At 40.0% G+C, this 15,336-nt stretch overlaps 1 protein-coding gene across 2 annotated transcripts in view; it reads right to left on the bottom strand.

Moving 5' to 3' along the window:
* LOC117521481 (WW domain-containing adapter protein with coiled-coil-like) overlaps window positions 1-2,912 on the bottom strand; it is a 53,737-nt gene extending 50,825 nt beyond the window's left edge. Inside the window, exons 1-2 of one of the 2 annotated variants that reach the window (XM_034182780.1) lie at window positions 2,588-2,912; window positions 1,996-2,029 (exon numbers count right to left, since the gene is read on the bottom strand). In XM_034182780.1, the coding sequence (XP_034038671.1) occupies window positions 1,996-2,029; window positions 2,588-2,628 (75 nt within the window). In that variant the 5' untranslated portion in view covers window positions 2,629-2,912. The remainder of the gene's footprint in view (window positions 1-1,995; window positions 2,030-2,587) is intronic. The other variant, XM_034182781.1, reaches the window with a different exon arrangement.
* Between the last annotated feature and the right edge of the window lie 12,424 nt (window positions 2,913-15,336).

The raw sequence follows: 15,336 nt of genomic DNA on the forward strand, positions 1-15,336 counted from the left end.
AATCGAATCGCAGCCCTCTGAACTGTACTTGAATCACAAAATGCGTAAAGATTCCCACTCTTAGACAGACACAGACACACACACACACACTATGCAAGTGTATTACTGAAGAAAATACAGAAATGAAAATGAATTAGATTTGGGGTGGGGGGTGGAGAGCTGCTTAATCAAGAGATCCCTACTATTTATTAGGGGTGCTGGAAAAAAAATCAATTCATGTCCAAATCGTGATTCTTATTTATTACGATTCTGAATAGATCCAAAATATCCAAGAATCGATTTTTAAAAAGCATTTTTTTTTTTTTTACATTTTCTTGCTTACTTGCTGCGTGTACTGTCTGTCAGGCAACGGCCTCCGTACTACAGTGTCCCCGTGAGGGGGGGTCCGGCGTGCTTCAAACATTCGTGAGCTGCAGCTTAGCATGGCGGATGAAGAGCTAATTCAGCCAGCACTGTCTTTGCTGAAGGCAAATCTTTGGACGCATTTTGGATTTTATTATTTGCTACGTAAGAAGGAGCTTGACATGACTTATGCAGTGTGCAAAATCTGCAAAATGAAAGTCAAGTACTTCAGAAACACTTCAAATCCAAACCCACATGCTACGCCATAACCTGGAGCTAAAAGGGGCGGAGCAGCGGTATCTGCCGACTACTGACCAGCGCTTCGCTAAACTGCCAGCCAACCCTGAATGAGCAAAGCAGGTAAGTAAATTTACATCTAGAATCACTTAATTAACCTTCACAGGTCTTGCGAAGTACTGTTAAGGTAGTAAAAAAAGTGCAGAAAAAAAGATTAGTACCAAATTAAAGTTCAGAATCTGAGGATTAAAAAAATGTAAAAAAAAAATTTTTTGATGAGGGATTCTCAAGAAATTGCATTTTGAAAATTATGCTTATTTTCATCCAAATAATGCCGTTTTGAGGTTTTCGCAAAGGCACAGTATTGTAAATGTTGGACCCAAATAGCATTTAAGACATGAAAGTGGATGTTTCAAGGACAACTTAGTGTAAATATTCTCGTTTTTGACTGGATTTAGTTCAGAGGAGTTACATACCTCCTTAAGCCTATCTACCACATCAAGGTACCAATCACAGACAGCATTTTTTTTTATATATTTCATATATGGTATTAATTCTGAAATATGAAAAGAAACAAGAACAAACATCTAACAACTAATGAAAAATCAATCATGAGCTTACGGACCCCTGAGTCTTCTGCAGCGGGTACAGATGCCATTTGGCAACTTTTGATCACTTGGATCAAAATCTTCCATGGAATATTTTTATACTCTGTCAAGAACAATGGCAATGATAGCAGTCATGGATGAGCCTTTCTTAAAGCAGACAAGGCAAACAAAAGATCTATTGACATCATGAGTTTTTGCTGGAGGCAGGTTGAGTTCAGCTAAAGTCACTATGTATCTCACCTTCACAAAAAAGAACCAATTGCTTTTGAAAGAGCTGACAATTTCTTTTTGGATATACCAAATGCTTTTGAAACAGTTGGCCACAGACCTAAAAATCATAATTTTCATGCTTTAAATGCTCTTTGATTCTAAAATTTGCAATGACCTCAAAATCACGTTATTTAGGTGAAAATAAGCATAATTTTCAAAATGCAATTTCTTGAGAATCCCTCATCAAAAATTTATTTTACATTTTTTTGATCCTCAGACAATGAACTTTAATTTGGCACATATCTTTTCTTCTGCACTTTTTTTACTACCTTAACAGTACTTCACAAGACCTGTGCCTTGTAAAGCTGCATTTTCTTAAACATAAACATTTTTTTAAGTAATATAACTATTTCTCAGAGCTCTTTGAATCGAAAATCGATTCTGAATCAAATCGTCACCCCAAGAATCGGAATCGAACTGAATCGCGAGTTGTTGTACGATTCACATCCCTACGATTTATCTATTTCTGTATTAATGCAGGATTTCATTTTTTCCTTTTGTCACCTGTCTGTAAATTCAGATCATGTTCAACACATACCTGATAGGATTGTGAATCCCTTCTGTCATTGCACCTGCAGAGATACACAGTAAATCAACACAATGGTGAATTAATCAGATGAATGACAGAAAATTAACAATCAACTATTTTGATAAACAAAGGAAACAAGTCTCTGTAATTCCTTGGACTATGGGTGAGACAACGTGAATATATGAACTCTATACATGAATATATTAAATAGCACTTTATAACCGACGGAATAAGGTACGGGGTAATCTCAGTACGTGACACAGGAGTTAAATACTACAATAAAATATCGCTAACTAGCTACAATTACCAAAGTTATCTTAACTATTTAGTTGTAGCTACTTGTTCAACTTGCACACAAGAGGTAACAAAAAAGGTAGAAAACGCTAAATGAGCTTAATATAAAGCGAGTGTCACAACAAAATGACATCAAGCTATCGTTAACTTAGCTAACGTTAGCTAGAGATAGCAACATCCGGTAAACTTAACGCTCGTTAGAAGCGCCGATCGATTCTTAGCGGCCAGCAATATAAAAATAAGTTAAGCCAAGTCCAAAAACTAAGATGTCCACATGAAGATCATTTTAGGTGTGTTCTTGGTTTACCCATCGCTGACTCTTGCTGGTTTCCTTGCATACATCACCATCAAGGCCGTGCTGATGTATGTGTGTGAGGGGGAGCCGTGGCCTCCTGTCCGTTTGCCTCACGGTGCCCTTTACTTCAGCTTCCTGACGGCTGCACTCGGTCTGCCCGAACAAACCGAGAGCTACAAGCTTTGCACCCAACACAGGCACCGCATCGCGGGTGGTGTTTGTGCAAAAACCACCCTCAGTGCATCAGCAGACAGGTTAGTCACGGTCACTGCTGTGGACGATGATGGAGCTCGTCAGAAAGCGCAAGAGGAAGCGAAGAGAACGTGACGCCACCACAAACACGACACATTCCGATTCGACCTTTCAAAATAAAGGCTTTATAGAACAGATCGCAATAGTCGGGTCTAAAGTATTTGGACAGTGACACAAAATTATTATTATTATTATTATTATTTCTTGCAGCTGATCTGCTCTGTGTAAGTCTGATCCCGTCAGATCTCGGAAGCTAAGCAGTGCAGGGACTGGTTAGTACTTGGATGGGAGACCTCTTTGGAACACCAGCGGCTGTGTGTGTTACTCCAGGTTACACTGGAGTTGCGTCAGGAAGGGCATCCGGCGTAAAACTTGTGCCAAATACCAATGCAGATCTGGCTGTACCCGGTGTGGCGACCCCAAACAAAAAACGGGAGCTGCCGAATGGACGACGACAACATTATTTTTTTTATTTCTTGGAATTTGTAAAGATGTTCATTGCACAAACTAAATATAAGGTTTACTGTTCATACAAATAATCACTTTTACAGACATTTCTTTTTTCTATTAAATTCAGGGAGTGGATATGTGCTATCTTAAAAAAGTAAGGCCCTTCAACTGCTCCCTCACAGCAGATCCAAGCACAAATTTCTTATGCCGGATGCTTTTCCTGATGCAAATCCATATTACATAGAGAAATTAGTGAACTCAAGATCTGCATGTGCTGATTAAGTACTTCAATTTAATATTGCCACAAATCAAATTTTTGCTTTATTATTTTACATCGAATGAATATTCTAAAGTTATTGCATTTGCCATTATCTTCTACCATTTGCTACTGCAGACAACAGTAATTCCATTGTAATGACTAGTATGACTGTTTTTCTACTGTGCTCATGTGAATGCATCATCAGAGGTATCATGGGTGTCTTGGTAACTTATGTCGTCTCGTTCATGCTTGGGTCATCCTGTTTTTGTTTTTGTTTTTTTCAGGATGGGCTGCAGGCCATCCATGATCTTTATGTTGTGTGGGCCGCCAGAAGAGGAGGTACTGCTGGCCCACCACCAGAGGGCGCCCTGCCTGAAGTGCGGGCTTCAGGCACGAGAGGGCGCTGCCGCCACAGACACAACCGGGAGTGACAGCTGTCACCCATCTTCATTTCATCACTCCATAAAAGCCGGATGTCATCTCCACCTCGCTGCCGAGATATCGTCTACCTGTGAAGGTAATTCTCTGCTAAACTGAAAACACTGACTAATAGTCTGAACTTCTTTGCAGCCGTTTTCCTGTACGTGTTTCCTTATCTGTGGGATTGGCGTTTGGTGTGATCAGCGACGGCTTCGCTTCACACCCCAACCAGATAAGTGGTTAGACAGGAGCTGCACGTGTGTGTGATTAGAGGTGGAGGTGACTTTCCACCTTCTGACTGTTTTTGTTACTGGGTGTGCACACACCCACATCTCACTGTTTGTGCTCCTCGCCAGCAGTACCAGATCCGACAGTCGGGGACGGTGATCCCCTGGGAATTCGGGACTTGGCGGCTCCAGTATTCTCCGGGTTCTGTGGCGGTGGGAATCGTGTGGTTCCGGCTCTTCTCAGGACAGACGTCTTCTATCCTCGAGCCTGCCCACACGTCACCTTGGTGTATTGACTGCTGTCAGATTCTGTGATTGTCTGTATCATCGTTGTGCACATTCACAACATTAAATTGTCACCTTTTGGCTCATCTATTGACCGTTCATTTGCGCCCCCTGTTGTGGGTCCGTGTCACTACACTTTCCCCAACACTTTATCGTTTTAAAATGTTGTCATGATAAAATTAACTGAACACCGCAAGATATGTAACACTATAAGTCAAATGTTGCTTTATTGAGTGACTTGTTCATGAATTATTGACATGTTCACATACAGTACATCTCATAGTAAAACAGCTCAGGTATTACATTGGGCCGACAAGTTTCTTTTATCAGTGTACTTGCAACTCCAATATGCTGTGCTTAAATAGCAAAAGCTTTATTATTGTCCAAATATGTATTTAACTATTTTATCACAAGAAATTATTTTATTTTACCATAGCTGGGCTGGTACTGGTGACAGTATAGAGTTGGGTCTGCAGTAACATGAAATTTTATTGATACCTGGTTTGATCTGGGCCAGGCTTGACACATTGGCTCAATGAAGTACAGCCCCTGATACAATCCGATACTATCAGTCAGAGAGGGTGCAGGCTATTTTAAAAGTGAATGATCAGAGTCTACAGGAGTAGTTTTATTAGTAGATAGCAGTCTGAAGTGTGAGGACAATCTCTGGTGAGTGCACCCTGAGCTTTTTGTTATTCTGATTTACTCATATTTTGACATAAAAACGATGTAAAATATGACCGTTGTATTCCTACTATTTATTAACTCATTTGTTAGGGTCCACAAAATTTTTATTTCTCACTGTGGCTTCTCTCTCTCTCAAACGCATACATGCATATATATATATCGTGATATATGTGACTGATCAATGAAGCAACATCATTGAAGCTGCACTGTAACACACAGAATGGTGATTAGCCCTAATAATGCAACCCCTAATCAGAAAAAGTTGAGATGCAAAATTTCAAAAAAGCTTCCTTTTTCATTGCGGACATTATGAACCCAAGATATTTCATGCTTGTTTCTGATTAGTTTCATTCCATCAGTTCCTGTATTTAATGCCTCTACATTCCAAAAAAAAGTTGGGACACTAAATGGTAAATGGACTGCATTTATAGAGCACTTTTCCATCTGCATCAGACGCTCAAAGCGCTTTACACATCAATGCCTCATATTCACCCCAATGTGAGGCTGCTGCCATGCAAGGCACCTACCGCACACCAGGAGCAACACAGGGATTAAGGACCTTGCCCAAGGGCCCTTAGTGATTTTCTGGTCAGGCTGGGATTTGAACCGAGGATCCTCTGCTCTCAAGCCCAACGCTTAACTACTAGACCATCACTGAAGCATTTACCACTTTGCATTGTTGACATTCCTTCTCACATTACTTAAAAAAAAAATTTGACATTGAGGATACAAGTAATGCAGCATTTCACGTCTTCCATTCTTCTTGCAAACATGCCTTAAGGTGTACAACAACAGTGTTGTCATCTTTACATTTTACATTTCAAAATTTTATCCAAATTCTCAAATGGGGACAGGTCAGGACTGAATGCAGGCCAATTCAGTCTCCCTCTGCTTCTGTAGACATCATGCCTTTGTAATGCATGCAGAATGTGGTTTTGCAATTTCTTGTTAAAACATGCATGGCCATTCCTGGAAAACATGTCCTCTTGAAGGCAGCATATATTGTTAAAATGCCTCAATGGACTTTTCTGCATTAATGGTGCCATCACAGAAGTGTACTGTAAACTACCTTTGCCAAGAGCACTGACACAACCCCATACTATGACATGGCAGACTCTGGTTTTTGGACTTTCGCTGATTTCATCTTTGGTTGTGAGCACAGAGTGTTCATTTCTTCAAAAATCAAATAAATTGCTAAAATGAAATCTGGAATACTGATTTATCTAACCACAATACATGTTTCCACTGTGTGATGGTCCAATCCAGATGCCTCTGAGCCCAGATACCTTCACATTGCTTCAGGGAAAGTTTAGCTTCATTTTTAATCAGTAAAGTTTTAAGTGGCATTTGTGAATGTAGCTCCACACTGTAGCATTTGACAAAGGTTTCCCAAAGTAATCCCTTGCCCATGTGGTTGTATCAGTATTGATGAATGACGGTTCCAGATGAAGTGCACCCTTACTCCTTTGTGCAGTGAAATTCCTCCAGATTCCTTGAATCATGTAATGATATTACGCACATGGGGGGAACTAAGCTCATTCCTTCCAATCTTTCTTTGAGGAACATTGTTTTTTAAACATTTCAATATTTTTGCAGTGTTTTTGTTGACAAATTGGAGATCCTCTGTCCAGCTTTGCAATTCAAATACTCAGACTTTCATGGATGCTGCTTTTGTACCAAATCATAATTACAATCATCTGTTGACATCACCTGTTTCAAATAACATCATTTATTTTTCACTAATTTCTAAAATCATGAGGTCATACTGTCTACAATGAAATAGAAGTCAAAGTAAATGCAAAGATCAGTTTTTCTTTCTATTCTTTAAATTTCCATTTCCACATTGTCCTAACATTTCCTAATTAGGAGTTGTACCTGGACCACTACAATAATAGTTATTTTTGATGGTGGGAAAGGTGACATCAACACTGAAATATCCAATTCTGCCATAAGGTGGCAGTAACATCTTAGAAGAATAATTTTACAGTTTTCCTTCCCTTTCAAATCACAATTTTTCTTTCTGTCTCACACTGTCAACTTCCACTAGACTCGTAAATATGAAGTAAACTGTAAAGGAACATTAAACAGTTTATTCTATTATGTCAGAGGAAGGATGTTGAACTGAGTAGAACACTTACACATGTAGATAGATAGATAGATACTGGCTGGGATGAGGTTAAAATAGATTTTGTAGGTGGGGTGGTGATGGTCTAGTGGTTAAAGCGTTGGGCTTGAGACAAAAGGATCCTCGGTTCAAATCACAGCCTGACTGGAAAATCACCAAGGACCCTTGGGCCTTGGGCAAGGTCCTTAATTGCCCCCTAGTTGCTCCGTGTGTGTAGTGAGCGCCTTGTATGGCAGCACTCTCACATCGGGGTGAATGTGAGGCATTATTGTAAAGCGCTCTGAGCGTCTGATGCAGATGGAAAAGCGCTATATAAATGCAGTCCATTTCTGAACAGAAGAACCACAGGGGAAACCCAAAATATGGTGGTTCTCATTGGCATACGCTGGTTAAATGATCATGGTGTGACAGCTGCATAACTTGACGTAGCTAGCGTATTCGCCAAATTTTTCACAAGTCGGCATGCGCTGGCTAATCATCAAGGTGTGACAGGCCCTTCAATTTTCATAAACACTTCATTAAATGTCAGTATTAACCCTTTAGATGTTGACAGTTACAGGGGACTCTTGACTCAGGCTGATTTTGTGGAGAACACAGAATGTCAGAGTCCCACAAACAAATTTTTTCTTGAGAACTGTGGCCACCAGCAGAATCAAAAGATCACGCATGTGATGTGATAATTAGGGATAAAGCGAATGTCACCACTTACTGTCCAAGTAACGTCTTTTGTGAGTCTCCCAAGTATGTAACAGTTGACCATGTTGGATTGTACTATGCAGGGAGCGTGCTTGAGATTGTAATGTTTTAACAGGTATTTTGATTTGGTTTAGTGTAAACATGGGCAGACTAATACACTGACTTAACTGGGTTGAAAGCGAGGATCCCCACGTCACACAGCCTAATATTTGTCACAAAATCATACTGGTGATTTACAGTAAGAGGTTGGAAGACTGCCTTGGCATGTGTTTGATTCTTGGTCCATCCTCCAGGTAATATCATCAACAATGTCAGTGAAAGCATCTCATCTTGACAGAGAAGAAGACTACAGGTTCCTCCACAGCATGCTGGTTGAAAAAAGCTACATCTGCTATTCAAGGTGAAATGGGAGATGGGACATTTTTGTTTGGTGCTCATATGAGAGCGCTTTACCGCCTGCTTTGCTTGGCACATGCAGCGTGACTGTCAAATAGAACCATTCTGGCACATAGAGAACACAGAAATGGGGAAAAAAGCACAGAAGCCTGGTCATTTAATTTAACTTCATTTATTTTATTAATTTATTTATTTGTAGGGCTGAGAGGTGGTGGGGGGGGAAGGGTATTGATTGAGGAGCCACTCCCATCTCTGTTTATACTGAAATTTCTTGTCATGCAAATCATGTCGAGAACAATTATGTTGAAAGACATTCTGGGGGTAAAATGACATTGCTCCATCTCCCAAAATAAAACTAATCTCATCCAATTGAGCTTAAGTATGAACTTTTTGGGTTCCTTATTCTGAACTACTTGAATCTGCTAAAACAGGATGTTATCTTTATTCTGATGTGATTCTGACTTTATCAGTATCTACAAATGACATCGGTCTGAAAAAAAGGGATGTGAGTTAATCAAGAGATTGTCATGACTGTTTGTTTTTTTATTTAACCAGTTGGGTTCCACCCTGACCAAAGCGCTTTTAATTCCTGGTATTTCAAAGGGACTGTGGGTTTTGTTGGGGTTTCTGTTTACCTTTTGGCGCTGTGACAGAATATATAATAACTGTAAGACTATATTGTGACACTCTACTCGACAGATCCACGAGCAGCTGAAGCATTTTGAGAAGCAATGCCCAGTCCCTTCTCAGGAACAGGCCGAAAGTCTGGTCGCGAACGTAAGTGACTCTCTCCAAACATCTTTTGCAGACAGACCCGCTGCCGAGAAAATCGACCTGACCTCAGAACAAACACGGAATATTTGTCACCACTTATACCCTTCTCACACGACTTTCCTGTCCACACACAGGCTTAAGTGAAGCGCGTGGTGTACAGCCCCGTATGTATTACATTTTGAAACGTTATGTCAAAGCGATGTCATGGCCGGATACTCAAGATGTTTTAAGGCGTGCTTCAGACCTGCCAGAAGTAAGGTCAGCAGGGACAGTGCTGGTGATCGACTGCTAAAAGCATTTAGTGCCTTGTCTAATGTTTCAGGTTGGCGGAATATAATTAATTTGAGATTTAAGATGAAGTGACATGGCGCACTCCCGCTACCGCTACGACCCACAGTTAAACAGCCCGTCTCTGTTCCACTCAGATGTACATCTCATTTCTTACCAGTCCCTTTACTTCATCTCATTCAGTCTCCCTCTTCTTTATTTCCTGATTGCTCTCCTTTCCTTCTTTCTTTTACTTTTCCATCCTCACATCCCCTTTCCAGTTCTTCCATTTCATTATCTCTCCTTGTTTCGGCCATGTTTCCATACCCACAATCCTCCTTCTTCTTCTTAACTCCCTTTGCTTCAGATTCGCTCTGACAGCCACCCTCCGCCTGGCTTATATCCTCACGACCTACTGGAAGGGCCAAACCATGAGTCTGTTTCCCCTCAGAGAGGCTTCTGTTTGCTCACAATGGAAACTAATACCTTCATGCATTGTGTTTTTGGAGACTGCCTCAACATCTTGAAGCAGTAGAAGTTATTACAGTAATACACACAAGAGGACGTCCGTGCACACTCACTCACTGCCTCTCTGCCTGCTGCAGACGATTGTGGCAACCCTGTTTTAGCTGTCGCCACACCTATTGTATAGCCTGAACATTAAACATTCAGAAGGTTTTTTTTTTTTTTTTTTATCAACAGGGGCTAAATAGGAACACAGAAAATTAGCATCAACCAAGGAAAGCACTTACTAATGAAAGGCACCAGAGGGCTGATACAAACCCTGTGTGCTCTCTGCTCTGCACACTAGGATATATCTATGTCCGACAGTTCATGTTACCAATCAATCACAAATATTTTGCTGTTCAATATAACTTTAAATAATCTCTCTAGCCCTTTTGGCTGTGGCGATATAACAAAAATGTTTTTTACACCATGTTGACCTTGACCTTTGTCTGATCCTCTTCAAAAATTAATCATCAAGATATCTGCCATATAATATTCCAGTCATGCTCAATGAAAATGTGTCTAGCTGTTTTTTGTTTTTTTTTTTGTTATCTTGTTCATAGTCAGACCACACACAGAACCAATTACAATACCCTGCTTTGCCGTTGTGCAGGGTAACAAGATGAGCAGTAGTATCTTAATAACTAGCCCCATCTGAGGATTTGTAAAGTACTATTGGTCTTTTTTGGCAGGTGATCCTGAAAATAGAATAACTGTTGTGGGAACTGAACCTGGACCACATCAGAATTTTGCTCCAATGCAAGACTTCCAACGTGTGCAAAGCTGTGGTGTGCAAGCAGAAGTTCAAATTTCCAAACTTTTCAAATATGCAGGAAATGAAACCTTACACCCTGACTCTTAATCCTGCCCATAACCTAACCATTTAAATCAAATAAATTGCAAGGTGCTATATAAAACTATATACTATACTACATCTATACTAATATACCATTATATTCAACTCCAGCACAGAAATTGGGATTGTATGGCTAAAGAATGTAACAAAACCCCTGCAGTATTCATCATTTACTTTGAACTCTGTTTCATTGCAGACCACATGAACCCAAGTTATTGCTTATATTTGTTAGTATACATCAATTCCTGCATTTAAAGTTATAGAGCATTTCAGATTTCATAAACCCTAAGAAAATTTAGTTTCTATCAAAATCCAAGCATTATAATGTAGGTTTATTTTTGTAACATGTTGCAAAATTACATCTCATTTTAATGAAGAGAACAAATTAATTTTGTGGAAAATTCCATAGTGAATATTTTCTTTTACGTCATTGCCATTATGCAGATTAACTGCAGGAGGAAGCATGTATGCGCATGTGTGATGTTATGAGATTACCTGTGCCTCATCTTATGTTAGCATCCATAAGATTTTTATAAATCACTTCCAAATCTACTAAATGTTCCTTTGAATTCCTTTGAATTTCTCCCCCTCAGGGGTTGAAATTCTAAATTCTTTTCAGACAGCATGAAATTTGATCACATTGGTAATATAATATTATGAATCCCTTATCTAAGTGTTAAAGAATAAAATTATAGTGGTGCCAAGAAAATTCTTTTTATGACTTAAATCGTAAAAAACCCTGGTGGCTGCCCTTCCTGGCCCCTGTGCCCTTCCACTGCCCTTTTTCTCCTGGTTTCTCCTGGGGCCCTGCATCCTGGACCCATTTCCATCATTGCTTATGGTCGGCTTCTGATGTGCCGGAGTGGTCCACGTCATATGGTAAGGTTCTGTACTCTTGTCTTGGCCCAACACACCAAGCCACAGTAGTGATCGGATATTTAGCTGTGATCTGGGTCTCTGTGTGTGGATGGTTGCGTGTTTGTGGCCGTCACCACAGTTCGGTTTTGGGTGCTCTCAAGGGGATCAAAACTCTGGTGTCCTAGATTAGGGTATGGATGCTCACTAATTAGACAACAGACTGTTGCTGTCACTACTTGTTCATGTGTGGTTGTTTGTCCTGGTATGTTGTATGGTTGGGGCCCCGTCTCCTCGGTGTCTCACTTCACAGCTTTTGCCTTCACCACTTGTCTTTCGTTCTTGTCTGTCTTTGTGTTGTTTTGGTGGTCGGCCCTTCCTGATAGAAGTTGCTGATTGGCTTTGAGTAGGATGTTGCAGGCTTATCGGGAAGGGCGGATGGGGGTCACACATGCACACCATGTTCACTCATGCAGTACATACCTTCTGTTTTGCAAGAATAAATGGCATATATGTGTACTAATGTTTATAAATGGTTCTGCAAGTGTGGCATTTACCATTACTGTGTATGCAGACAGGGAAAAAAAAGGTAAAAAAAACCCAGTGGCACTGACACTATATCTTTAAGGCCTGCAGCACATACACGTATAATGCAATGCTAAAATACCTTTGGCTGTATGAGCATAAAAATAGCAAACACAATGTGACCTTTTGACTTCTTAAAATAGATCAAGGTTAGCCATCTTTGAACTTGTCCATGGTCTGTGTCCCAAGAATGGTCCCTGTGAATTTAAACACCCTGGCAGTAACAGTAATGGACTTATGCTGAACCCAGATAGAATGATGGACGGACACAAATTCTTTGCACTACTCGATGGCCATATTTTGGCCTCGGCTAAAAAAAAAATCCCCTAGGCAGTCAAATGTTTTCTGTCTTGGATTAGCAAAGATTGTTTCAAAAGCCATTAAGTCCATTTTACAGTAATTTTGCACGAGTAATTTTCCACTGTAACTCATGAAATGTAGAGAAGTCTCTTTAACTTTTCCTGAGTTTTATAGTTAAAAACATTGTGAACTCAAATTTTACAATTATCATCATTGTCCTTTAAGTAAAAGCTCGCTCATGGTACAGGGAGTCCCAAATAGGAAGTGCCAAATTTTGAGTCCACAGTGAAACAGGAAATGTCAAACACTTCCTGGATTGACAGATGAGATCTCATGGAATCTCACGGGAATACAGTGGCAAGTTCACACTGAAACAGAAAGTGCCAAATTTTGAGTCCACAATGAAACAGGAAATGTCAAATGTTGAACACTTCCTGGCATGGGTAGAGCTAGAGCAGAGGCCAGGGTTGCACTGGACTCGCCTGAAATCTGATAGGACACATATGATTGACATGCCACGGCACCGCACGTCTGGTTAAAAAGAGTTGCATTTTGAAATCAGTTACACATATTGACTGCTAGGCCCCTCCAGTACAGTAGCTGGTGCTGTGCACCAAAAAGTTCTAATCCAGCTTAGCGGAAGAAGAAAAATGTTTGACTCATAGACTCCAAATGACACCAAAGTTATACCGGTGAGTAAACAAGTGTATTTATGCAAGAAATGAGGTCCAGGTTGTTAAAAGTGGCATTTCTCCTTTAATTCTGGTTGCCTTATATGTACATGTTTTTCCAGTGATTTTTAAATGCGCAAGCAGCTGTTGATTCATGAGATATAATGTGAAGATGCTCAGGCTGAAAGAAATACAGGTAATTTACTCCTAATCTGTTCTGTATAAAACCTGGTAACTAGTTTTAATTTAAGTTCATTTAATTTATTTTCAATTATATAGCACCACATCACAACAAGGTTGCCTCACACAAGTAAGGTCTAACCTCACCAACCCCCAGAGCAACAGTGGTAAGGAAAAACTCCCTCTGAAGAAGAAACCTCAAGCAGACCAGACTCAAAGGTGTGACCCTCTGCTTGGGCCATGATACAGACATAAATTACAAAACAATTCACAAAACGAATATACAGGAAATATTAGTTTCCTCTTAATTTTGCTTTCTGAAGGACTTATTTTTAAATAACCTCTTAATTTTGCTGTCTGAGTGACACACCAGTAACACAACTTTAGATAAATAAATCTAAAGTTATCTTCCTTAAACTCAAACTGAAAGCAAATCTCTACAACTTATAAATATATATATATAACAATATAAATTAATTAAAAATATAAATTCAGCTTCCTGATGAAGTGGTTCAGTCGTTCGTTCATGTCCGCAACATATACATATTAAAATGCATGCTATATTTAAACCCTGGCTGTGTTTCTCTCTCTGTTTTTGTTTGTTTGTTCCTCCAGTTGATAAAAGAGCTGATATGCCAGGGGTGGAGAGATGAAGTCAAAGAGCTGGTTGCTATCATTTCTAAACCTCACTTTAAGGTAAAGAGTTTTTCCATCTATGGCAGTATGGACCATTTATGATCACTGGGGTCAAAGGGCAATATAAAAGTTTGTTGTTGTGTTTGTTTTTGTTTTTGTTTTTTGTTTTGTCCATTTTGCCCCAAACTTGGCATGCAAGTTGGTGGGTTCTGGAATTGCCCAGATGAGGGCCAAGGTCAATCACTGGAGTCAAGGTCATTAGGCACAAATGTCAGGTTGCCGTAGCTGTTACTGTCTTCAAGTCCTAGTGACAATAACCACAAACATCATGCTGTGAGAAACAATTATACAACAGTGTGCAAGTAATGGAGTGGACACAATAACAAGGAATTACAAGGGCCCTCAGAGAATCCAACACCCATAGCTCACTTTTGACACAGACATACAAACAATGGAAGGTCATGTGACCAATGGAAATGTGTCATATTACTTTATGTTAGTATTTAATAGGAACATCGTGTATCTTTAACCACTTCATTAGAATAGTAGAGAAGCTTGAATCTTCTACTGGACTGGGTTGCTTGACACGAGGACGTTTCGCTTCAAATCGCAGAAGCTTCCTCAGCTAAAATTCTTGCTCTGGTGGTCTGACTTCTGTCTTGACTCTTGTAGAGAAGAATACAAGTCCGTCTGAGAAGTCTGAGAAGAAGTCAGACCACCAGAGCAAGAATTTTAGCTGAGGAAACTTCTGCGATTTGAAGCGAAACGTCCTCGCGTCAAGCAACCCAGTCCAGTCGAAGATTCAAGCTTCTCTACTATGGAAACCACCTGGACAACTGAGGGCCTACACAGATTCATTAGAATAGCCCAAATTTTGACCTTGTCCTGGCGTTTTTCCTGTATATCACATTAGTCTATCCTAGGATGACCCTCAATCATTTGCGTTTGGCCCAAATAAGATCAAAAATTTTGTTCACACTTGAGCAGATGAGCATTTGTGTTATGAGATTCTCCGATCTTATTTTTGGGGACAACTGTTGTTGAGAAGCTATGCTTAAGCTGTGAGGAACACAATACCTCCCTCCCAGGGAGGGTGAGAGAAAGTTTTTTTTATAGTATGTAGATATACCTGCTTACTTCAATTAAGGGTCATGAAGGGCTGGAGCCTATCCCAACAGTTATGGGGTGTGAGGCAGGGTACATCCTGGACAGGACACATAGTAACAAAATCACAGGCTACAATTATCAATGACAGATCTGCTTAAGTAAAGTAAATCGTTTCCAGGCAAATTTCCATATTTGAGTTTGAGGGAGATAGTTTTTAGAAAGTTTT

Source organism: Thalassophryne amazonica, chromosome 12 (assembly GCF_902500255.1).
Source record: "Thalassophryne amazonica chromosome 12, fThaAma1.1, whole genome shotgun sequence".
Classification (NCBI taxonomy): Eukaryota; Metazoa; Chordata; class Actinopteri; order Batrachoidiformes; family Batrachoididae; genus Thalassophryne; species Thalassophryne amazonica.